This window comes from Podarcis filfolensis, assembly GCF_964270895.1.
Source record: "Podarcis filfolensis genome assembly, chromosome: 16".
Lineage (NCBI taxonomy): Eukaryota > Metazoa > Chordata > Lepidosauria > Squamata > Lacertidae > Podarcis > Podarcis filfolensis.
In genome coordinates, this window is record NC_139620.1 from 17,272,283 (window position 1) to 17,293,401 (window position 21,119).

Consider the following 21,119-nt stretch of genomic DNA (forward strand, 5'->3'; position numbering starts at 1 on the left):
AAGCATGGTGCAGGACACTGTCAAGGAAGGGTGCGGAATTTTAGTGCTAAGAAGAAATTGGGTTTTTAAAAAAGCCTTCCAGATTTCCAGGTCACCCTGAAAACCCCAAATCTGCTTGCTTTGGGGTAGTCGCTTTTATCCTTGCTTTAAGTACACAAGTTACAAGTCCTCATGGTGCAGTTAACAAATATGGGAGTTGAAGGAGGCCAAGTCACCCTGGCCAGTGGGAAGCAGATTAGAAATTGCCTAAATGTCCATGTTCATAAAGATACAGAATTTTTGTTATTGTACCTCCTGGTTTATAGCCTGTTGCACCCCAAAGACAGAGGGTGAGCTAAGAAGCACAAAAACCCAATTAGGGCAATTGTATTGCCACTCTAAAACCACCTTGAATAAATAATCAACTGAGCTCTGATTCTGGAAGGTGGGGCTTAGGAGGAGCTCCAAGGTAAGGAAATTGTAGGGTTTAAGTAGGCAAGGATTCTATCCTAGGCGGGGGGGGGGGGCGCACATTCACACCATATATTTAAAACGCTATGGTGCCAGTTGAAATAGTCATGGCTTCCCCCAAAGAATCCTGGGAAGTGCAATTTGTTAAGGGCTACAATTCCTAGAGTCTTTTAACAATCAATCCCTCTTCCTAAAGAACTTTGGGGGTTTTAGCTCTGTGAGGAGATGGGGGCCCATCTAGTCCAGCATCTTGTTCTCACTGGGGCCAACCAGATGCTCCACTGGGAAGCCAGAAAGCAGGCCATGAACAGCTACTCTCCCCACTCACGTATCCTAGCAACGGGGGTTGAGAGGCACACCATGTCATTACAGGAGCAGCCTGTATTGTCTTTCCAGTGCCTGTTGTAGACCTTTCTTTCCCCACTTTTTTCCAACAGGCCTTTTAAATGAAGGTTGTTTTTATCCCAGTCTGTATCTGCATTGGACTTGAAATGGTTTCTGTTACCAATGTTTTTATGCATTAGATATTTTACCCAGTCTTCAGCAGAAGGCCCCAAGGCAGGTTACTACTACAACCACCACCACCACCACTACTACTTTTCTTATTATTACCTGCATTTTTATCATACCCCTTTCTCTAAAGAGCACAAAGTAGCTCCCGCTTATTTAATCCCCACAACAAGCCTGTGAGGAATGTTAGGCTAAGAGGCATTGACTGGCCCAAGGTCACCCCCAGTGCGTGGCATGGCCAACAAGTGGGGATTCGAACCCTGGTCCCTGCCAGGTCTTAGTCCGACATTCTTACCACTGCACCACACTACACAAGCAGGATATTAAAACCAGTTAAAACAATTTACCATCAGAAGAATGGGGGAGGGGGTCTAAAACACTATGACATGTTTTAAGGGAAGTAATTTGTAAATGAAACAAATAGATAAACAACACTAGCCACCAAGGCTAGTGGCCACTGATGGCCTTATCCTCCGTGAATCTGTCCAACCCCCTTTAAAGCTATCTTAGTTGTTGGCCGCCACTGCATCTTGTGGTAGCCATATTCCTGGCCACTGGATTCATTCCTAATATTTTAGAAGTGCAGGTTATGAAGAAGCGGCTGAAAGAGCCTGGATGGTTTATTTCAGCACTTGACAGAGATAGCGTAGACAGCAAAAACCCTCAAGCCAAGCATGCCTTCCACCACAGACCTTTGATTCTGGGCCATGACTCTGAGATGTCTGTCCTTCCCCAGTGACCTTGACAAGGAAAAAATAAAGCTTTGAGGCTTCAAGCTAGACCTAGCAATGTACTGATGAGTGTTTTTCGGGGGAGATAGTGGCCACATTGGCAATACACACGTAAAGCACTATGATACCACTTTAAACCGTCATGGCTTCCCCCCAAGAAACCTGGGAGCTATAATTTGTTAAGGGTGCTGAGAGTTGTTAGGAGACACCTTTCTCCCTCACGGAGCCACAATTCCCAGAATTCTCTGTGAAGAGGGATTGATTGTTAAACCACTCTGGGAATTGAAGCTCTGGGAGGGGAACAGGGCAATCTTCTAACAACTCCCAGTGCCCTTAGCAAACTACAGCTCCCAGTATTCTTTGGGGGAAGCCATGATGGTTTAAAGTGGAATCAGGGTGCTGAAAATGTGTAGTGTGAATGCGACCTCAGTGGTTTCTGGCAGGAAGTTCCATCCCAGAACACACAAGACCCCTGATTTGAGGCCACCCCACATCTTTCCAACGACAATTTTGAATACTGAAATCTATGGAAAGCATCAACTTGCTTTGCTGTGTGGGAGTGACAACCAACTGTGGTGTGAACTGCTCCCCAGATGGGCACATAACCTCCAGCCTTTGCTCCCTGGCCTATAAGACCACACTCTGTAGTTCCTATGTTTCATCCACCATCACAGCTGCTCAGATCCAGAGCATCTGCTTGGCATGAGGCCCCAGCTTCAATCCCAATGGCGCCTTCAAGGAGGCTTGAGAAAGACCCTGCCCCCAGCCTGGAAGACCCTGAAGAGCTGCTCCCAATCAGTGTAGGCAATACTGAGCTATATGGGCCAACAGTCCAGCTCAACATAAGGCACCTTCCTCTGTTCCATCCCAGTCTCAGGAAAGAGACCTGGAAACCCAGCTAGGCTCCCAAGCAGCTCCAAACCACTTAATTGATGCACCACTCACAAGAGTCTGTGCTACTGAAAAGCACAGGTTCAACTTCAGAGTCAGCAAAGTCGAAGCACAAAGCAAGGGAAAAGTGACGTCCCCTTTGGGACTCTGCAGAAATGGCAAATTCTCCCCACCACCCATAGCACCATAAAGAGAGAAAAATGATGATGTACAATTTCTATCCATTTAATGCAAACTGACCTGCCGGTTCCTCTCGTCCGTAATCCTCTGGATCTGGATCTTTTTTCTCCCCATCTTCTCCGGAGATCCTCACGGTATGGGGCGGCTTAATTTTTTAATTTCCAAAAATTAAAAAAAAGGAAAACACCTTGTTTTTCAAAGTGCTGTCATCCAAAAAACCGTTTTGAAAAAACAAAAAAAGTAGAAAATCACAAAATAAAAAACTAAGCACAAAAAAAGGTTTGTTGCCGCTTTTTCAGTTCATGGTATTCCACTTGTCTGTGCAAATCCAGATGCGTTGGGAATTTGTGATGAGGTTTAATAAAAGAAGCCTACAAAAAAGAGGGGGAGAAAAAGAATTAACACTATTGCTTTTTTCTCTTGTTATGTGGTACATTCAGAAGTAGCTTGCAGGACAGATTTACAATGAGAAAATGGGGTGGGGTGATTAATCTGCACACATCATAGACACACTTCAGGGTTCAGTGGAGCCTGATTTTAAATGAAAGGTGGGGGTTCAAAGGTCTGCATGTGACAGACAGAAGAGTGTATCAGAACCCTGCAACCTGAGATGCTGCCTTTCTACCTACAGGGATAAGTGTTAAACATCTGGATATGCTTTATGAGGAATGTAATGTTGGAACAGCTGCTTGGAAGTCAGGTCTTCCCTAGAAATGATATTATTCCCTCCATAAAGCCCCATATACCTTGTGTTCCCATGACATTACCAGTAGTATTTTAAAGAATAACAAATATATTATGGCATAATTTAGCTGCAACAGACAAGGTCAGCAACACTTCAGGAACCTGTAGAATTTGAAAGCCACTTCAACCCCCATTTGACCATGACAGTAGTAGTTCAAAAATTGTATTTCACATTCATAAAAATGTACAACAATGGGTGAAAATGGACAACATGAATAAGTATTAAAATGTATATAAAAATGGAAAACAGCACCATTTAAGGCAGCAAAATGGCACCAATCTGTTCTGCCCTAAAAGCAACTGAACTCAGAAGAACCCAACAGCTCAGTTCTGGAACACATTTTTCTGGAGCCCTCCCCCTTCCCCACCCCCAGGGAACACCTTACGGAAAAGTTTCCACACAACACTTTGTCTTAGAACAAGTCCTGAAAGTGTCAAGGCCATAAACAGGAAGCACTCATTGTACACCTGGAAGACCCAGGGACAAAAGAGACATAACAAACAACTGAATCATTTTCCCCTTTTGCAACTTCGAGAAAAGCAGCTCTTTTAAAGAAAAATAAAGAACGGGAAAAGCATCAGTTGCTTGACTCCACATTCACAGCATACATTTAAAGCATTATGGTACTACTTTAAACAGCCATGGCTTCCCCCAAAGAATTCTGGGAGCTGTAGTTTGCCAAAGGCGCTGAGAGTTGTTAGGAGACCCCTCACAGAGTGGTTAACAATCTATCCCTCTTCCCAAGGAAATCTGGGAATTGTAGCTCTAAGAGAGAGGAGAGTGTCTCCTGACTCAGCCCCCTTAATTATGGCTCCCATAATTCCTTGGGGGGACGCCATGACTGTTTAAAGTGGTAGGATGCTGCTTTAAATGTATGCTGTGAATGTGGGCTCAATGTGGTATGGTGGTTATTACAATGGAGATCAGAGTTTAAATCCTACTTGGCCCTAAAATCCACCGGTTAAGCATGGAGCCCCTAAGCCTAAACTACTTCAAAGGATTTCCGGAGGGGCATCTAGTGTTTACATGTCACTTTGCATGAAAACTAGCAAAGACTCTTGTGGCACTTTAAAGACTACACTTCACTTCATCAGGTGTAGGAGGTATTATCCTGGATTCAGGTACACGTCTACGTGGCTGGGGGACAGGGTTGTAAACCAGAGGGAAACAAGTTTTTAAAATGTAAGAACTTAAGAACGTGTTGGATCGGCCAAGGACCCATCTGCTCCAGCATCCTGTTCTCACAGTGGCCACTCAGATGCATGCAGAGAACCCGCACACAGGACCCAAGTCAAGAGTTCTTTCCTCTCCTGTGGCTTCCAGCAACTGATATTCAGAAGCATTGCTGCCTCTGACCATGGAGGCAGAGCATAGCCATCATGGTTAGTAGCCTTTGATAGCCTTGCCCCCCATGAATTTGTCCAATCCTCTTTTAAAGCCGTACAAGTTGGTGGCCATCACTGCCTCTTGTGGGATTGAGTTCTATAGTTTAACTCTGTGCTTTGTGAAGAAGTGCTTTCTTTTATGTAAAGCATGCCAAAGAGTTCCGATGCTATCACTTGTGGATCAAACTGGGACAAAGGATTTTTAGCATACTGTATGTGTTAACTGGCTTACTGATGCCAGGACAGTGTGTGTCATCAAAAACTACTGGGTGATTTACTACTGCGAAGAAGTACGTAATTATCTCTGCAAACTTCTCTGCCTTTCATTTCTCTCTGATCACACCCCGTAACAACTCAATCAATGTGTTGGGGGTGGGGTAGGGAAGAGAAGTTGACCAGGGAGTTCAAAGCCTATAATTTCTACACTACAGCTGTGAGCCTTCCTTATACTTGCTGGCGAGAAACCACTGGCTCACTGGGACCTTTGCACTGCGATGAAACAATTCTGCAACTTCCCAGGATTGATGGCTCAACACAACACAAACTGGCAGCTTTTTGGAAGGTGGGAAGGAACATGTGGAAGTGTGGAAGCTGGAGCAGGAAAATGGTACCCTCTAAAAGGGTCCAACACACCCCTACTAGCAATAATTAATTTTTGATGGGAAGAAATCACTTATTTATTTACTGTTGTTAATAACAACAGCAACAACTAGACTATTGCAAGTCTACATACATTTTAAAGCAAAGTCAGAAAACAGAAAACATGGTTTTTTGCTTCTCCCCCCACAATCCTATGCTGATTTTCCACTTCCTGACCCCGCCTCCTTCCCTGGCCCAGCTGTCTTCTGAAATTTCACCAACACGGTGTTGCTGCCCACACCTTGGCGCCTGCCTTTGCTATCTTGAGGACTAGAAGCTTTTAATTGTTTGTTTGCTTTTTTAACCACATGAACACCTTTGTGGCATTGATGATGCCAAGCACAATCAAGGCCGGACGAAGATGTCCTCAGAAACACTGCAGCCTTTGGAAGCCCAAACAGCTCAGGAGCATCATTAATGCATGCCCTCCTAGTTGCTGGACACTAGATCCTGGGCCACCCAGTGAAATATGGACAATTATCACACTGTGGGTATATAAACGGTAGAGTCCCCCAAAGATCAGTATTGGGACTGGTGCCTTTCAGCTGCCCTAAAACAACCTGGAAAGAAGGAAGAACAATGAGAAAGCCAAATTTACAGACAACTGGGCAGGCGGAGGATTTGACTCTGAGATCTGGATTTCCTATCTGTGGTTTCAAGTTGCTTTAAACTGTTTTTAACATTGTGTTTCAATTGTTGCAACCTAGCCTAAGGGTGAAGGGAAGGTAAATAACAACATAATCGACAATAATATGTTTAATGATATCTGGAGCCGCAAATGGCTTTACATGAGGGGAGGCAGGCCTCTCTCCAGCAATTAGTCTCTGGTACCCCTGCCAGGGGAGAATGCCTCTCCTCACCTCAGCTAGCAAACTCTCTTTCTTTCTCTCTCACCCTAAATTGCTGAAAGACGTAAGGGGCAAAACAGAGATATAAAGATGTAGGCAGCTGGGATGCATGGATATAGATAGAGAGGTCACCATGGTAACCATTACCATGGAGCAATTCTTCTCTCTCGTATATACAGTGGTACCTCAAATTACAAACGCCTCAGGTTACAAATGCTTCAGGTTACAAACTCTACTAAACTGGAAGAGTTACCTCGAGTTGAGAACTTTGCCCCAGGATGAGAACGGAAATCGTGTGCTGGCAGCAAGAGGCCCCATTAGTGAACGCACGCCTCTAGTTAAGAACAGTTTCAGGTTAAGAACGGACCTCCGGAATGAATTACGTTCGTAACTAGAGGTACCATAGTGTGTGTGTGTACTCTCTTTTTCAGCCTCCTTCATTCCCTTTCCTCTCTGCACACTACATAGAACTAGCATGGTGTAGTGGTTAGAGCATCAGATTAGGACCTGGAAGAGACCAAGGTTCAAATCCCCACTCGGCCATGACACTCGCCATGGGCCAGTCATTGCCTTTCAGCCTAACCTCCCTCAAGGGGTTGTTGAGGGGATTAAATGAGGAAGGGGACAACCACACATGCCATCTTGGGACTCCTTCATGGAACAGGTAGGTTATAAATGCAATAAATAACAGTAATAACACAGAGATTTGGCAGCACCAGGTTTTTGAAGGGGTGGGGACTCCTTCAAATCACAAGCTAAGAGCCACGTCATTACACTCAATGAGGCAGAAGATATGACCACCAAGTAACTGAACAATGCAAGCAGAAAACTGTGTAAGGTGCACAAATCCTTCTCACTGCCCTTCATAAACTATTTTGCCCATTAGACCCAACAAGACCACCAAATTAATGCAAGAATCAGGGAATCCTCAGAATACAGGAACCTCAAAATTTACTGCAGTGTAGATGTGGCATAGTGGACAGAATGCTGTCGACTAGGACTGTGGAGACCCATGTTCAGCCATGACCTTAGGGTGAAGGGCGGGCAATAAGTAAATAATGAAGATCACTGGGTGTCTTTATGCCAGTCACTGCCTAACCTACCTCAAAGGGTTGTCATGAGGATTAAGGTGGTGGAGGGCAGAACCTGGTATGCCACCTTGAGATCACTGGCATGTGATTAATAAATACATCACACAGAATGTAGCATCCCTCTGCAAAATTTTAAAGCACACAGCAATGTGTGTTAGCAACAAATGTTAGCAATGACCATATTGCTCTGTCATGAACAGATCAGTGAGTCTTCACCACCTCAACTCATTCTTTGAAGGAACAGGAGCAAGCAGTCAAGCACAAAACTGCAACCCTGTCTCTCAGGCTCAGATTCTTGAAGGACAGGAACTTGCTACTTTGATTTTGGGTTGGGAAAGAGACCAAAAAGAGGCCACTGGGGCAGCCAGTGTGGTGCAGAGGTTAAGGGTGTTAGACTAGGACCTGAAAGACAAGGGCTTAAATCCCCACTCAGCCGTAAAGCTCACTGAATCACTCGCTCTCAGCCTAACCTACCTCCCAGGGTTGTTGTGGGGATTAAATGGGGAGGGGAAAACCATGTATATCACCTTGGAACTCCTTGGATGAAAGGGCCTTCTTGGCAGTGGCACCCACCTTATGGTACGCCCTCCACTCAGATGTCAAGGAGATGTTTATATGACTTTTAGAAGACATCTGAAGATGAGCCCTGTAGAAGGAAGCTTTTAATGGTTGGTTGTGTTTTTATAGTTTGTTGAAAGCCATCCAGAGTGGCTGGGGCAACCCAGTCAGATGGGTGGAGTACAAATGTTGCTGTTGTTGGATATAAATTCAAGCAAGAAAGCAGGCAGGGACTTCAGACTGTAAGTTTACAGTGGTACCTCGGGTTAAGAACTTAATTCGTTCTGGAGGTCCGTTCTTAACCTGAAACTGTTCTTAACCTGAAGTACCACTTTAGCTAATGGGGCCTCCCACTGCCACCACCGAGCGATTTCTGTTCTCATCCTGAAGCAAAGTTCTTAACCCAAGGTACTATTTCTGGGTTAGTGGAGTCTGTAACCTGAAGCATCTGTAACCCAAGGTACCACTGTATACATTTAGTGGAGAAAGTGGATAGAGAAAAGTCCCCCCCCCCTCTTATAACATTAGAATTCACAGATGTCCAATGAAGTTGAATGTTGGAAAATTCAAGACAAAAGCAGTCTTCATACAGCGTGTAAGTAATACTATGGAACTCACTTTCACAGGAGGTAGCATGGACGGCTTTGAAAGGAGATTAGACAAATTCAAGGAGGAGGAGGCTATCAAAGCTTATTACTCATCATGGCTGTGTACTTCCTCCAGTCTCAGCCTTCGTCTGCCTCTGAATGCCCAGTTGTTGAGAAGTACAAGTGGGGAGAGTGGCTGTTGCATTTGTATCCTACTTGTGAGCTTCCCAGAAGAGACACCTGGTTTGCCACTGTGAGAACAGGATGCTGGATTAGATGGGGCCCCCTTTGGCCTGATCCACCTCTAAAGCTCCTCCTGGATTCTTGTGCTAATCTGATGAACCAGTGGGGAGAAGCTCTCATGGATCAAGAGCTGAACCCCAAATGGTGCTACCTGGGATGTTATGGGTCCAACCTGAAAGAATCTGGAGTTTGCCGAATCACTCAGTTTTGGGGTAGGGAGGGAGAGGAGTTGCAGTGCAAAACATCTAGCAGGCAACACATTTGCCAAGACTGGTGAAATGGTTGAGATGGGGTGTGTGTGTGTTTTTTTTTTTGCAGGCTTCGAAAATGGAAGAACTAGCCAGGTCTGTGCCGCCCCCCCCCCACTGCAACCCGCGCCTGAGCCAAGCAAGCTACCGCCTGGTGCACGGCACCACAAACCTTCTCTGTGAAAACCATTATGCACAAAGTATGATTATCCCAGCAATTAGCAGTCAAGTCAATTACATACAAGCAGGTGCTCGTTAGCACTGTGCCTTGTAATTCATACCCGACTCCCAATAAATTGCCTCAAATTGAAGAGGGGGAGAAGAGTTTGCTTTCTGCAGTGATGGGGGGGTGGCGGGGGGGGAAGCGAGTGAGAATTAAATGAAGCCTGTGTGTGTGTGTGTGTGTGTGTGTGTGTGTGTGTGTCTGTGTGTGTGTAAAAAAAAAACCCCACCCTCTTTTGGAATACACTTTTGCAAAAGCAAAAGGGTGGGAGCAGAAGTGCTTGGTGTGTGTGTGTGATTTTTTTTTTTTAATTGCAGCATTAACCATGAGGAACCATGTGAATCCAACCCGGGAAATCTGAACTGGGAGTGGGGAGGAGGGAGGGAGGAGAGAAAATTCCTTCACCAGCTCCATTCCTGTCATCATCCAGACCTTGAGCCAGGAGCACAATCCAGACATGTCCCAAGGGGAACATCGACATGTTTCCACTGCCCTGTCCAGATCCTTTGTGACCAGCCCTTGCCCAGCTGATCCCGTTTCCCTTTCTGCTTAAGAAACAGGGACGCTCAAAAGAAACAAGGGGCAAGCTTTTGCCAGTTCCAAAGGACTGCTGGCCAGGCCCTTCCACCTGGGAAAAACAGCCAGAGTCCCCTCACTCAACACCAGCAGGTGAGTTCTACCTGCAGGAAGCTCAAATGATAGGACAAATTCCATCAGGTCCCCTGAGGAATTTAAGTAAGGGAGGGGAAAGAGAGAGAGAGGACACACACACACACACACACACACACACACACACACACATGTTATATTCCTGACCCAGATTGAATCATTCCCTGGAGAATATCAGGTGCCAGCTGTGGCTTCACAGCCCCTGCCAAATTCTACACTATGCAGGTTGGGGTGAGCAGGAAGGGGAGAAGTGCAATCCTTAATATGTCTCTTTAAAGGGGGGGGCAAGAGGGAGGAAAATGGGCAGCTGGGGGGGGGAGAAACCCTTTTGTTCCTGCCACTGCTCATTCTGCTCTGCCCTAAACACAATTGCTAGGGGTAGGTCCAGGAAGACTGCCCCCCCCCAATATTTTCCCCAAGTGTTTCCAGGTAGGTAATGCATTGAGGAGGGAGAAGACAACTGAATTGGGAGGTTGATCTGGGTTTAGGGGGTGGAGTATTAATTTGCGAGACTGCATTAATTTCAGATGACTTCATCTAGACATGATTTAGGGGGGAGTAATGAATGGGAAGGTGGTCAAAAGGCAATTGATGCAGGCTTCAGAGGTTTTGGAGTTGGGAAATTTATTGGGGGTAAATGAATGAAAGCACAACTGATTTGATGTGGGAGGGGGTACAAATTAATTGCAGGATTTTTTCTGGTGTGAACTGGATGGGAAGATTAGTTGCCTTGCCTTCTTTGAGATTTAAATTCTAAATGCCCATGTGTGTGGGGGGGGAGAGATAATTCGCACACTGAATTTTTTCTGCACTGTGTGTTGCCCTCTTCTTTCCCCAGCATGTGTCCCCCACCCCCCCGCTCATCTTTCTCACAAGAACTTCCTCACTTTGTAAAAATACTATCACTTTCTTTTATCTGTCTCACTCTGCAAAAAATCCAGGCACAATGAAAAAGAGATGCAACATCAACTCCTGCAATCAGCAGACGGCACATGCTTCTGGACTGTCCAGGTCATATGTGGAATGTACATCTGTGCATGCCTCAACTCGGGATCAACTCAGTGATCATGCTCTGGAACTTTCCTGCTGCAAACCTGGCAGACTGAGCTCTAGATCTACAAGTGCACCACCTAGGCTGCAGTAACAGCCTTCTCAAGCACTTAGGCCCCATCCTCACTACACACTTAAAACAGTTGAATACCACAGTCATGGCTTCCCCCTGCCCCCCGACCCAAATCCTGGGTGCTGTAATTTGTGAGAGGTGCTGAGAGTTATGAGGAGACCCCCTATTCCCCTCACAGAACTACAATTCCCAGGATTCCCTGGGAAGAGGGAATGACTGCTAATCCCCTCTGGAATTTACAGTGGTATCTCGGGTTACAGACTCCACTAAGAATGGACCTCTTAACCCGAGGTACCACTGTATAGCTCTATGAGAGGAGCAGGGGGGTTTCCTAATAACTCTCAGGTTCTTCTTCTTCTCTGTTCAGAAATGACTCCAGGTTTCTCAAACTGCTAGCAGGGTTTACCTGTGCAATCTCAAGACACAGACCAGCAAGTCCCCTGATCTTTGCATCCCATTCTTTTCAAATGGAAGAAGGTGATCACTAATCATTTACTTATCCCTTATTGCGGGGAGGAAGGGGAGTTTAATCAGGGCACATTTTACTAAAGCATATTAAGGGGGAAATCAGGTGCCATAGCAACAAGCTGAGAGCAGCCAAACACCTGTCTATGCATGGAACTTCCAAGTTTTTGCAGAACAGAGAACAGGCACCTGTTCCAACATACATTCTGGCAAACTAAATTAATAATACTAATAACATGAAAATAAAATAAAATAATCTTTCATCTTTGCTTCTACTGCCCAGGTAAAGGCATTCAAATCAGCAAGCGGAACCAAGACAATTTGGCCATGATGGTAACGCAGAGGAAGGCTTTTCCACTGCTGGCACCAGTCTTGGGCTGAGGTAATGTTTAGTGGGATTTTCTTTGGAGGGGTGCTGCTGTTACTGATATTAATTTTTGTATTTTTAGATCTTCTTATGATTGATGTGAAAATTGTTCAGTTTGGTAGTGTACTTTTTAATGCGTTTTATTTATCGTTTATTACCATTTTTGAAATGTTTGTAATTATGTACATCTCATGTTGCAGGCCGCCTTGAACATGGTTTCAACTATGGAGAAAGGCGGCATACAAATACAGTGGTACCTCGGGTTAAGTACTTAATTCGTTCCGGAGGTCCGTTCTTAACCTGAAACTGTTCTTAACCTAAAGCACCACTTTAGCTAATGGGGCCTCCTGCTGCTGCCGCGCCACCGGAGCACGATTTCTGTTCTCATCCTGAAGCAAAGTTCTTAACCTGAAGCTCTATTTCTGGGTTAGCGGAGTCTGTAACCTGAAGCGTATGTAACCTGAAGCGCATGTAACCCGAGGTACCACTATACAACGATAGTGGCAGTGGTGATGTTGCAGAATGCCCTCTCTGATGAAATACAAGAGGCCCTATCTCTGCCTCCTGTGGGAGTGAGTTCCACAGTTAACTATGCCGCTGAGTGAAGAGTGCTTTCTTTCGTTTATCTGCCCTGAATTCCATTCCAACAAGTTCTATTTGCTTTCTCCATGCTATGCATCATTTTATAAACTCGCCTCTTACTCGCCTTTTCTCCAAACTAAGAAGTCCCAAATGCTGCAACCTTTCCTCCTGCATTCCTGCCCCTCCACTCCCCATGGAAGGGGGAACTGCCAGCTGGCAAGGAGGTTACTGACTGCTTGCCAGAGATGGTTTTCTCACCCTGCATTAGCCCAGGAAAATGTAGAGTAGGATAGAGAGAAGGTTAAGGGGGAAAAGAGAAGGGGGGCTTTATAGTCTCAGGGCAAAGGAGGACCTGGAAGCAATTATGACAAGCAATTTCCCAAGGAAGCAGGGGCCATCATCAAACGTCTTCAAAGTGATGGCCCAGGCCCAGGCAAGTAGAAAAAAAAGAGAGCAAGGAAACAGCTCAAGACGCATTATCACAAGGCTGGCCCGTGCAATCCCTCTTTCCAGCTTCAACATAAAAAGGGACAAATCAACACAACACCACTCAATATTGGGGCGGGGGGACACGGTTAAGCCATAAAGCAAGAAGTCTCTTTAGCTATGAGAGCCAGTGTGGTGTAGTGGTTAAGAGCGGTAGACTCGTAATCTGGTGAACCGGGTTCGTGTCTTCGCTCCTCCACATGCAACTGCTGGGTGACCTTGGGCTAGTCACACTTCTTTGAAGTCTCTCAGCCCCACTCACCTCACAGAGTGTTTGTTGTGGGGGAGGAAGGGAAAGGAGAATGTTAGCAGCTTTGAGACTTCTTAGGGTAGTGATAAAGCGGGATATCAAATCCAAACTCCTCTTCTTCTTCTTATCCTGTCTACCAACCGTTAGTCCTCTCCTTATCCATGAACTTCTCGGCTCCAAAATAAGTTCATAACTACAGACTGACCTGTACAGAGGGAGAGAAGGGGCCTGCATCAAGTCTGCTGAGAAGCCAGCTGCCCCAGGTCCCTCCTTCCCATCAAGTGGGAAAGGAATTAAAGAAGGGAAGCAGAACCACACCATCAGCACAGCTGAGACTTTTAGGCCCTCTTCTCTTTGTGCGCCTTGTACAACAGAAAATCAAGATTTAAACAAGACTCCCTAATGTCCACAGGTTACTTAATCATATTCCTGCACTTTGGGGGCTCTCCCTCAGAAAAAGAAAAACCAGATATTGGGGAGGTAGCAGAGCAAGTCCTACTTAACAAAGGGAAGTTTCTATTGTCATTCACCAGTGGACTGAAGACCATACCACCCTCTCTGTATCTGAACCTACAGCAGACCTCTTGAAACAACTGCCTACATCTGCCTTCTCCATGCTCTCCACATGTTTGGAGCTACAACTCCCACCGTGGCTGTGCTAGCTGGGGCTGATGGGAGCTGTAGTCCAAAATATATGGAGTTGAAGCAGCCTGGTCTGCATGGACACGTTTGTGCAACTCCGCTGGATAGGGGCCAATCCACTTCAAACCTCATGGGTATTCTTGCTTCTTTTATTCTGTGAGCTGAAGCCTTTTCCTCCGCTCTCCATTTTCCCTTCCCTTCTTCTGATTTTGTTGCTCTTGATGAAAGAGGTATGAAAACCAAAAAGCTCAATAGAAGCTTACATTAAGGGATAGGGGGAAATATTTCATTTCTGCCTGAAGACAAACAAAAAAGGGTGGATAAGCAGCAGCTGACTCAAACAGAATCCAAAGTTTCCAGGGATTTCCTGTATGATATACCATAACCCCGTGGTCTTCCTACTGCCACTTTTGGTGTATCTGAAACATAGTCCAATACTTATTTATTTGATTTCATGCAATTTATACACCACTAGATTGTAAGAAAGAAAGAAAGAAATTCAGCTTCATTGGATGCCCCAACAGCCCCTGGCAGCACAGGCAATGGACAGAGATGATGCAACTGGTAGTCCAACAATGTCTGGAGGGTGCCACATTGCCTACCCTGATGTAAGAAAATAAGACTGGGCAACTGCCGGTGAATTTCTCTATTTCATCTCCAAGGAGCATTCCACCATCAGTCCAAAGGTACCAGCCGCAAGCCAGGTGATTTGCGTCCCTCAATCAGCCTGCACTAAATAGAACTTCCTCTCTAAATGGAGGGAAGTGAGGGGCCATTAAGCTTGCAGCCTCCACCCACACGCCTTTCAGCACCCTGCAGGGCATGAAATAACCAACTGCCATCTCTCTCTGCAAGAAGGTGGTGCTGGAAGATTTTCTCCCTGTCACTAGCCTCACAGTGGAAATTCAGATCCCTGATAATGAGGAGGTTCAGCATGGAGGATGAGAGGTGTCCTCATTAAAAGAATTACTAAAGAGAAAAATGAAAACCTCTGCTCCTCCAGGTTACCTTATCATCCTCAGCAGGATTTTGCTCTTAAACCGCCACCGGATTTTGCAAAAAAGCGGAAATAGTGCAAAAAGTTGCATTGGCAGGAGCAGGATTTTTATGGGTGTTCGGTTAGCATGAAAGCGAATTCTGTGAACCTGGCAGATGCAGAAATCAGATCTGGAAGGGGCTGGGGGAGAGGGGGAGCCCCCTCCCCAACCTGAACTGAAGCCAGTGAAGTACATGGAGAGGATAATGGACAATTTCCATCAGGATCAGGCCTAGGTTGATCCTGGAAGGCTGAGCCAGTGTGGGATAGGGGTTGAGTGTTGGGCTACGTACTCTGATATGCCAGTCACCACCCTTTTCCTCCAGCACTCCCCTGCTTCCCAGTCTTGGATCCATGGACCAGGCACCCCTAGCCACAAGGGACGGTTAGAAGGAGCCAGACAAGCAAGGCCAGGCTGGCTTGTGTCCAGGAAATGACCTGGTCAAGGCCAGGAAGTATTTTCAGCCAGGGTGTTTGGGTGCACAGGGTCAGATTGCTCTAAAAACACAATATGATGTTTCAAGCAGCTGCGTGGTGTTTTCCCCCTTTTGGATCAGGTCTCCTCAGGGCCAAAGAGGCAAGGTCTTAGCCGACTCTGCTTCTTCTTCTGGGTCTCCATGGAAATGCTGTAATGCCTGGTAGCAAGGACAGGGCACCTCCCGTATGAGGAAAGGTTGCAGCGCTTGGGACCTTTTAGTTTAGAGAAAAGTCGAGTAAGAAGTGGCAGGATAGAAATAAATAAAATTATGCCTGGCACGGAGAAAGTGGATACAGAAAAGGTTTTCTCCCTCTTTCCTAACACTAGAACTCAGTGACGTGCGGTGAAGTTGAATGATGGAATATTCAGGACAGGAACAAGAAAGTCCTTCTGCATGCAGCACGTAGTTAGACTGTCAACCTCACTCTCATGGGAGGCACAGATGGCCACCACTTGCATAGCTTTAAAAGAGGATTAGAAAAATTCATGGAGGACAAGGCTATGAGCCATGGTGGTTATGCTCTGCCTCCAAAGTCAGAGGCAGCAATGCTTCTGAATACCAGATGCTGAAAACTACAAGGGGGAGAGATGCTCTTGTCAGGGGCTTTTTACCCATAGAGGCTAGTGGCGCGAGGCGCCAAGTTCTGGAGGGCGCCAGGGAAGAGGCGGAGACTGGACGCGGTGCCTCCCAGCACCAGCTCACCGCCCTCGCCCGCCTCCGCCATGCCGCGCCCGGAGTCTCCGTTTGCTGTGACAACCGCGGCACAAAGCGGCCAGCAGAGCCGGGAGGCGCCGCAGCCAGCCTCCGCCTCTTCCCCACCAGAGGAGCTGCCCTCCAGCTGCTGCCCACCTCCTCCAGCCCCACCATCCTCCCTAAAAAAAGGTTGACAACTCTGGGAAACAGGGGGGCGGGCGCCAGAGGGAGCTTTGCACCATGGCGCCGGATATGCTTAAGACGGCCCTGGCTCTTGTCCTCAGGACCTGCTTGCAGGTTTCCCACAGGCAGCAGGTTCTTCTTGTGTTCCAGAGCCGGGACCGTTTTCCTCCCAGACCCAGACCCAGTCTTTCCTCACCATACTTTAGTCAAAGCCGTATTCACTTCCAGGCAAACCTCCAGCGCTCACTTGCCAGGGGTCTGCAGGGTCAGAAGGAAGTAGGCGGAGCAACCCATGTTAATTTTATCTTCATACAAAAACAGCCCTTCTCTATACACACAAACATCTCTCTCCCAGGCAAGCAAGACAAATTACCAGACTTCAAGTACGCATTCTAATCCAGCCAAAAACACTCAAGCAGGATGCAGAGCTGAACTGGTATGGGGGAGTGGCCTGGGGAGAGTCCCAAGGGCCAGGCAGAGGGTCTTGGAGGGCATTCAGCCCCTGGGAGTGACGTCCCCCATCCCTGTCTGTGCCGCTCTCCACACACACCCTTTCACTTGTCATCAGGATTGGCCCAGCAAACATGTTTTGAGGAAACACTGTAATAATTATGCACTGCAGATCAGGGAGATAAGCCGAGGAGGAGAGGCTTAAGGCCTCTTTACAAAAGAAGAAACATCACCAAGGGCAACTAGGTTATGCTTCTTTCCCCTAGAGGTGTCGCCCCGAGGTCAGTCCCCAAGACTTAGACCCTCCAAGGGCCAGTTAATACATTCTGCCTGATCTAGTGGCAAACCTTTTCCTGAGCTGTGCCACTTCACACTGTGTTGAGATGGTGGGCAGCCATGAGGGGAAGAAAACACATGATTGTGTACGTCATAAAAAAGTAATCTTCTAGCAGACAGAAAACTAGCAATTCAGGAAGGGGGCAAGATGGAACCCCTTCTCTCCCACATGCAGGGAGTTTTAAATAAGGGTGAGCGGTCAGAGATGCAATCCTCCACCTGCAAACGGATAGCATTATATTTCACACTTGACACTTAAAGGAGAGGTCCACACTGTATATTTAAAGCACACCCAATGCTCATTTAGAGCACATGACTTCCCCTATAAGAATCCTGGGAATTGTAGTTTGTTAAGGGTACTGGCAATTGTAGGTAGAACGACAGTTCCCAGGATTTTGGGGGGGAAGTTGGATGCTCTAAATGGATGATGTGGATCTGCCTATGATTCTGTTGAATGTATTGTTAGAGCAACAAACCAATAAGTGAATTCTACAGCAATTCATAACTGCAAAAATACATACATATCAATGCACACCATAAGGACCCGTCTACTCCCAAATTCATTTCACAACATTACAATCACAAACACTATTACTATTCGCTCTATTATACTGACATTCAAGTTCATTGTAAAAGAGCCGATATAAAACCAATGGATTTCAAGGTCAATCTTTAGAAATAGCAAAAACCACATCATTTTAAAATCGCTACATATTTATCACCAGAAACAAAGCCTTCCCCAGCTTAGTGCCCTCCAGATGTTTTGGACTACAACTCCCATCAACCCCAACAAGCAGCTGTACTGGCTAAGGATGAAGGGAGCTGACATTCAAAACAGTCAAGATGACGTGAGTTTGTGGTCCAAAATGGCAGTGCTGATTGAAGTCGATGGGAGTTGAGAGTTGGAAATAGCTACTGTATGTTGGTTGGGCTGAAGGAAGTGTGTCATCCAAAACATTTGTAAGGCGACCAAGCTTGGGTAATCAGGGAACATCATTCATCAATATCCAAAACTCTTCCCATCTGTTACCATTCTCTCACTCCAGCCCAGCTGGATCCCACCAAAACGTGGCAGAAACACAGGGTGTGACCCCTCAGCACCACACTCCAAAGAGCAACCCCCTTCCAATCATCTCAGAGGTCCCAGGCATAGACTGGTGTCTTCTCCCTCATGGAAGCCCCAGGTTTTTCATCAGCAAACCAATAAACAAAAAACTAGGAGCACATAAGAACACAAAAAGAGCCTGTTGGATCAGATCAATGGCCCATCCAGTCCAGCATCCTATTCTCACAGTGGCCAACAAGATGCCTGTGGAAAACAGGTAAGCAGGAAGCAAGCAGGATTCAAGTATATTATTCCCTCACCAACCAGGCTACCTCCCACATTACGCTTGGGGCCTCTGTGATGTCTCCCCACCAGAAGGGGTTGAAAAAGCAAGCCTTTTGTAAATACCCTGGAATCTGTCACTCACTGGAAACAAAACACACACACATGCACATAATCTAGGACAGCTGCTGATCAGCTGTGGCAGCACTTGTAAGGAACAGATTTTGCACATTTTTTTTAAAAGGAGAAGCTGTGTGCATAAAGCAAGCCTGCCTCAGTCCTTCTCTTGTATTAGAACACAAGGATCTGCAGCACAGCTAAAAAAATATATGAAGCTGCCTCAGATTCTGTCCCTCTAAGCCAATGTCGTCTGTTCGGACTGGCAGTAGCTCGGAGGGCCTCAGGTAGAGGCCTTTCCTAGCCCTCTTTCCTCTGCCACTAAGCTATGGGCCTTCAAATCCATCTCATCAGCCTGTAATTCGTTCATAATCCATAATCAGATGGGGAATAAGTGCACACACACACACTTTGCTTTTCCAAGGGGTCTGAGCAAAAGTCAGATCCAGTGCAATTAACCTGAGCTTTGAAAAGCAATAGAGCTAAAAGAGGAAGTGAGAGAGAATGCCACTCTTCCAACTTACTCCTTTGGAAGACCTGAGGGGCATCATGCTGATGTATACTGTAGGCACAGCCAATCACCTCTGGCATTGCTGTCCAAGCAGGGCTGACCCCAGAGGGCAAAAAGACCCAGAGTCCCATCACTCTCACCTTGCACAGAGTATCAGAAGCAGAGGAATGCAAGGAATTCCATTCCATTTTGTGGAGTGAGCTCCCTGACAAGATTAGGCTCTCACTAACGATAGAGAAGACTTTCGCAAAGGTTAAAGACCCTTCTATCTTCCTGGTGTTTCCTGGTTATCGCTAATGAGTTCTTTTATAGTTCTGGCTGCCGTAGCTGCTAGAATTGTGTGTTGTGGCTATCTGGATGTTTTCGTTTTAACGGTTTTCTTTCTTATTTAATTAATTAATATCCAACCTTTTTCTCCTAGAAGCTCAAGGTGCTGCATCTTCGCCTCCTCATTTAACCCCCACAACAATGCAGGGTAAGTTAGGCTGAGAGGCAGGGGCTGGCCCTTGGTCAACCAGCAAGCTTCAGGGCCAAGTAGGGGATTTGAACCCTGGTCTCCCAGGTCCTAGCCTGATGCTCTAACCACTACACCACACTGGCTCTTGTTAACTTCCTTGAGATTTATAAATGAAAAGTGGCATACAATAAAGCAGGAGGAGATTCGTGAGTTGCAGCATATTCCCCTGCCCACTCCCCTTGGAGGGTAAGATGGGTTTCACTGTGGGCATCTTGCTCAAAGTTCTGGGGTTGGCACCAAGCACATGGTGGGGAAATGACGAATACAATCCTGGATGCTTGAAAGTCCCTGCCCTGCATCCACTCTCCTACAGCATATGTTCCAAACAGCCTGTTGTTTCACACCCTGCAACTGGTGGGAGAATATTTTGAACTGTTGATAACATATCTCAAGAGCACTGTGTTTCTTCTTACAAAGCTTTAACCCAGAAAACTGTTTCCTATTTGCAGAGTCTGGGCTGTTGCTAATTCAATGAAGGCAACAGACAAAGATGGAGAGGAGCCTCTAACATTGCTTCAGATCCCACTTGACTGATCAGTTTGGGGTGGATGTGCTTCTTCTTCTAGTTCAACTAGTGTTAGGAATTGTTTAAATGTACTGTTTTAACACGTCTTACCAAAAATTACGATAATGGTGAGGAACCTTTTTCAGCCCAAGGGCCTCATTCCCTCTTGTCGAAGCTTTGGAGGTCCGCATGTCAGTGGTGGGTGGAGCCAAAGGCAAAAGTGGGTGTGGCAACAGATGTGACAGAAGTCTGCCATGCAAGAGTCAGCTCCCTACGCTTCCCCGTCTTCAATTCAGGAAAACAAAAGGCATGGAGGGATATAGTCTGAGGAGAATCCAAAGGGCCCAAATAGAGAGGCCTGAAGTGCCCTTTGGGGGACACTTAGGTTCCTCACCCTTAAATTACTGTAAGCTGCTTTAGACGAAGGGTTGATGGAGCAGACCATTTTCTATCAGTTTTTGCAGGTCTTTATTTTATAAGTCCATTCTGTTCCGTGGCAGCATGAATCTAAAAGCTTTTTATTTATTTATTTTTTAAAAACTCCCCACAAGGCTTTAAATGCATACTTAAATGTGTTTCATCACAAAATGCACATCTAAGCACGCTTTTTACCTCAATATTTCTAAAGATATTTAATATAAAATGCAGACTTTATGACTTTTGCTACAAGAACTGCAATACAAAATGCACAAAATTGAAAAGTGGATCACATTACGGTCCTTTTTCTCAGTCCGGGAAGTACAAATTAGGTCAGTTGGCTTAAAAATGTGGGCCATACAAACTTCTCTGCCACCCCTGGTTTGGAGACATTTATAGGGGGTGCCTCTATAGTATAATAAAAGACATAAATAAATGCAGCTCGGACAGTGATCCACTGTACAAGAACTGGGGGTGTTACAAGCATGGCTCTATTTTCCTTTATGAAATCATGAAGGGTACAATATTTAACCCGACCCTTCTGGGACCTGACACAGCCTCAGAACATCATGATCTGCCTTATACTGTATCAAGTCATCTACTTATTCACGCAGCACATAGGTAGACTGTGGAAT

The 21,119-nt window shown here is 46.1% G+C and overlaps 1 protein-coding gene across 7 annotated transcripts in view; it reads right to left on the reverse strand.

Moving 5' to 3' along the window:
* The window catches only part of MEF2D (myocyte enhancer factor 2D), a 147,627-nt gene that overhangs the window by 63,026 nt on the left and 63,482 nt on the right, over positions 1 to 21,119 (reverse strand). For all 7 annotated transcript variants that reach the window (XM_083590311.1, XM_083590309.1, XM_083590313.1 and 4 more), the window contains one exon: positions 2,823 to 3,133. In XM_083590311.1, coding sequence (XP_083446437.1) covers positions 2,823 to 2,876 — 54 coding nt within the window. In that variant the 5' untranslated portion in view covers positions 2,877 to 3,133. The remainder of the gene's footprint in view (positions 1 to 2,822; positions 3,134 to 21,119) is intronic.